This window comes from Plasmodium vivax, chromosome 3 (assembly GCF_000002415.2).
Source record: "Plasmodium vivax chromosome 3, whole genome shotgun sequence".
Lineage (NCBI taxonomy): Eukaryota > Apicomplexa > Aconoidasida > Haemosporida > Plasmodiidae > Plasmodium > Plasmodium vivax.
Window position 1 is genome coordinate 996,635 of NC_009908.2, and position 3,341 is coordinate 999,975.

The 3,341-nt window shown below is 24.2% G+C and overlaps 1 protein-coding gene across 1 annotated transcript; it reads right to left on the reverse strand.

Annotated features, from left to right (window-relative positions):
- PVX_105200 (Pv-fam-c protein) lies at positions 1-1,283 on the reverse strand (the record flags this gene model as incomplete). Its single annotated transcript, XM_001612523.1, has 3 exons — positions 1-150; positions 304-1,143; positions 1,254-1,283. The coding sequence occupies 3 exons, from the start codon at positions 1,281-1,283 to the stop codon at positions 1-3; spliced, it is 1,020 nt and encodes a 339-aa protein (XP_001612573.1).
- Between the last annotated feature and the right edge of the window lie 2,058 nt (positions 1,284-3,341).

Genomic DNA, 3,341 nt, shown 5'->3' on the forward strand with positions numbered 1-3,341 from the left:
TTAATCATTTACAGATTGGTATGAAATGTTATATTGGGAATTTTGTGATTTCAACTCTAGTGGTTCAATACTATTAATTAATAATTCCTCAGTTTCTTTACCATCTTGAGAAAAATTATTTTTCATTCTGTTTTGCCCTCGTGCTTTTGTCTAAGAAGAAGAAGGTGCAACTTATTTTGTAAAAGTTATGTAATCATTTTAAAAATACACGGAGGCTATTATAACACATCGATATGTTAGTAATGTAAATATTTTTAATAAACCTAAGGTTTTCTCCCTTTTATTAGCATATTTGTGTTTTACTTTATATAATATCAAAGATAAGAGGGGAATTCCTAACGCTGCAGTTCCAATATTAGTGGGCCTGAGATAAAATGGTGTATCATCTTCTATAAAAAACTGTGCCATTTCACCAGGATCTGGATCATCTAATTGATTTGCCTCTACTGCCGCTAGTGCAGCTTCACTAACGTCATCTTCTAATTTGACTTTTGAATCTCCCTGCAAAGCTTGTGGAGCATTAGTTTCATTATTACACTTTATTAGTGTAATCGAGTTCTCTATATAATCAATTGTGCACTTTGAATCAAAATTAAAAATAGGATCGTTCCGAATTTTTACATCACTGAATAGTTTTTTAAGATAACTCTTATTAGATGCTATATATGAAGCAACTCCTTCGCACATATGCTTATTTTTGTAGTTATTCATATTATTACTAATATAATTAAAGTTTTCACATAAATCATCCATGATCTTCCTTTGAAGCCTATATTTACTATTTTCGTATTTAAAAGTTCTATCACAATTAAAAAATCTATTTGCATTTAGTACATCTATGACAATTTTATTAATTTGGTGATCCAACCAAACGTTTCTATGTTTCTTTAATTGCCTAATACCGTGTGTTATATCATCAATGACATAATTTATATCTCTGCAACGTTTATCAGGATTTATAGTATTCCATGTATGTTTTTTTTCTTTTAAATACTTATCTAATCTACCCTGGAGTTTTGAAATCCATTGATTAATAAATTTTATATTTTCATTTTTAATCAAATATTGGATCGTTAAATATAAAACATTTCTTTTTAATTCGGAGCAATGTTTAAATGAGGGAAGATTTTGTATAACTTGATCCTGAAAAATAAATTAAAGAAATAAAAAAAGACACATATGATTATATTATACAATTTGTTCTTAATTATATATTAAAAAGATTAGTTTATGAAAAGATATTTAAGTGATACATAAACTGATTGTTGGTTCTTCTTTGTCATTTTTAATTGTGTCTTTATAATTTAGCTATTTTAGTTTGATAAAAGAAAAAATTTTAGTAAATATTTTCTTATAGAATGCTTAGTAAGTGAAAATTATTTCCTAGCATATTTATTAATAATCATTATTTTTTTAAAATTTGAATGAAATATGTGTAATAAATAATGTAATTCTATTTATTTTTGATGGCACATAGCACTAGAACATTTTATCAGATGTATCAATCATCAATATAAATATAATAAGTAAGGATATGAATTATATCTTATGCAACCTCCAACTATGTTTCATTTGTTCATTACATAAACACACGTTTTATCTAAATGCTGAAACGTTTAATGTGCATGATATATATCATTGAAAAAAAAAAAAAAATGTTATATTCGGTTGTATTTTATTATGAAAATTTTCCGTATGGTAATTTTTAAAATCAAATTAATGCGTAATATGATGTAACAATTAGGTTAATCGGAATATTGTATAAAAATGCAATTCGTTATGGTAATATCTCGTAATATGGTGTAAAATAAGAATAATAAAAAAAAAGAATAAAATCAATACATTATATAAAATAAATTTATTCACACTTTGTAATTGATCTATTGATAATTAATATAAAACGTCTATCGTATTTCCGTTTATCTCCACTTCATATGTTTTTTAAAATATTTGCACACATTTGAACAACCGAATTGCACAAAATTAGTTCGATTTTTTCTATTTTGTGTGCTTTAATAAATTAATTATATTTTTACTTCTTTATTCATGAAAAATTTCACTTGTTATACACAATTTAATTTAACCTTACGAAAAAAATGATACATGCATATTTTTAGTATTAACAGTAGTATCATGTATGACAAAATAATTAGAACAATTTGCAGATTGTAAAGAATTGATTTTAGGAATCAGATTATTTCTTATATAGTGTTAAAGTAGTTTTTATGTTATAAGATTTCTGAATTATTATTAAGAAAAATATTCTAATGTTTGATAATGCGTTTTTACTTCATTTTTATCTGTAATGTAAAATAAGAATAATATATTTTTTGAAAGAAATACATACACATTTAATTAAACATGGAAAAAGAAATTAATTTTTTTCTAAATGTAGCATATTTAAATAAGTATGTCATCTTTTATTATGCTGTGCAAAAGAATTATAAACCTAGATCAGAAATGTGTTGGGTGCGTTTATAATCTTATTTACACTCAAAGTATGAAGTGAAATATTTTGGGAGGGTGTCTATTTATTGTAATAAGCACTGTTGCATATGTCAATATGAAACAAAAATATATAAATAATTTGCTCATATTATAATTTTGCTTTAAAATGACAGAAACGACAACATAATACTATGAGGTTCAAATTAGATACAATGGGTGAACAAAATTCATAAGTAGGCATACTACATTTGTTTTGTTGGCTATAATAATTAAAAACGTTCATAGTACTTAATCATTTTTGTAAGGTACCATATGAGTAGTACATGCGATAAATAAGAAATACTGTTTTATAAATTATAAAAACTTTAGCTGTTAATAAATTACAAAAAAAAGGCAGACATATAAAATTAATAAAGAAGGAATAAGAAATAAGGTGGTTGTTACTGTCACAAGTATTTTTTATGGAAAATGTTTTTTACTTTCGTCCATAATGTTTCTAATTTAAGAGATGCATTTTGCTAAAAGAGCGTTTTACATTATTTTGGTTACTATGGAAATGAGTTAATTTGAATTTGTATATGTTTTATAACTACATCCATTAAAAATGATATTTTACTTCTTCGTTTCACAAGATATAGTTGTCCTAAATATATTTTTTCAACGGAATTAATAATTTCATATTTTTATTACGTTGCATTAAATGTAGGAGTTTATATCTTTTAATGGTTCATTAGTTGATTATCCTTATATTTATTATAAAAGTTGTCTATCTTTTTATAAATAGTTATGTTTATTTAGAAATTGCCCAATTATTTCTTCTTAAAGGAATAACCAATTTAGTAAATACATTCCAAAGTGTTAGACTGTCTGCAAATATTTTTCAACTTCTTTGT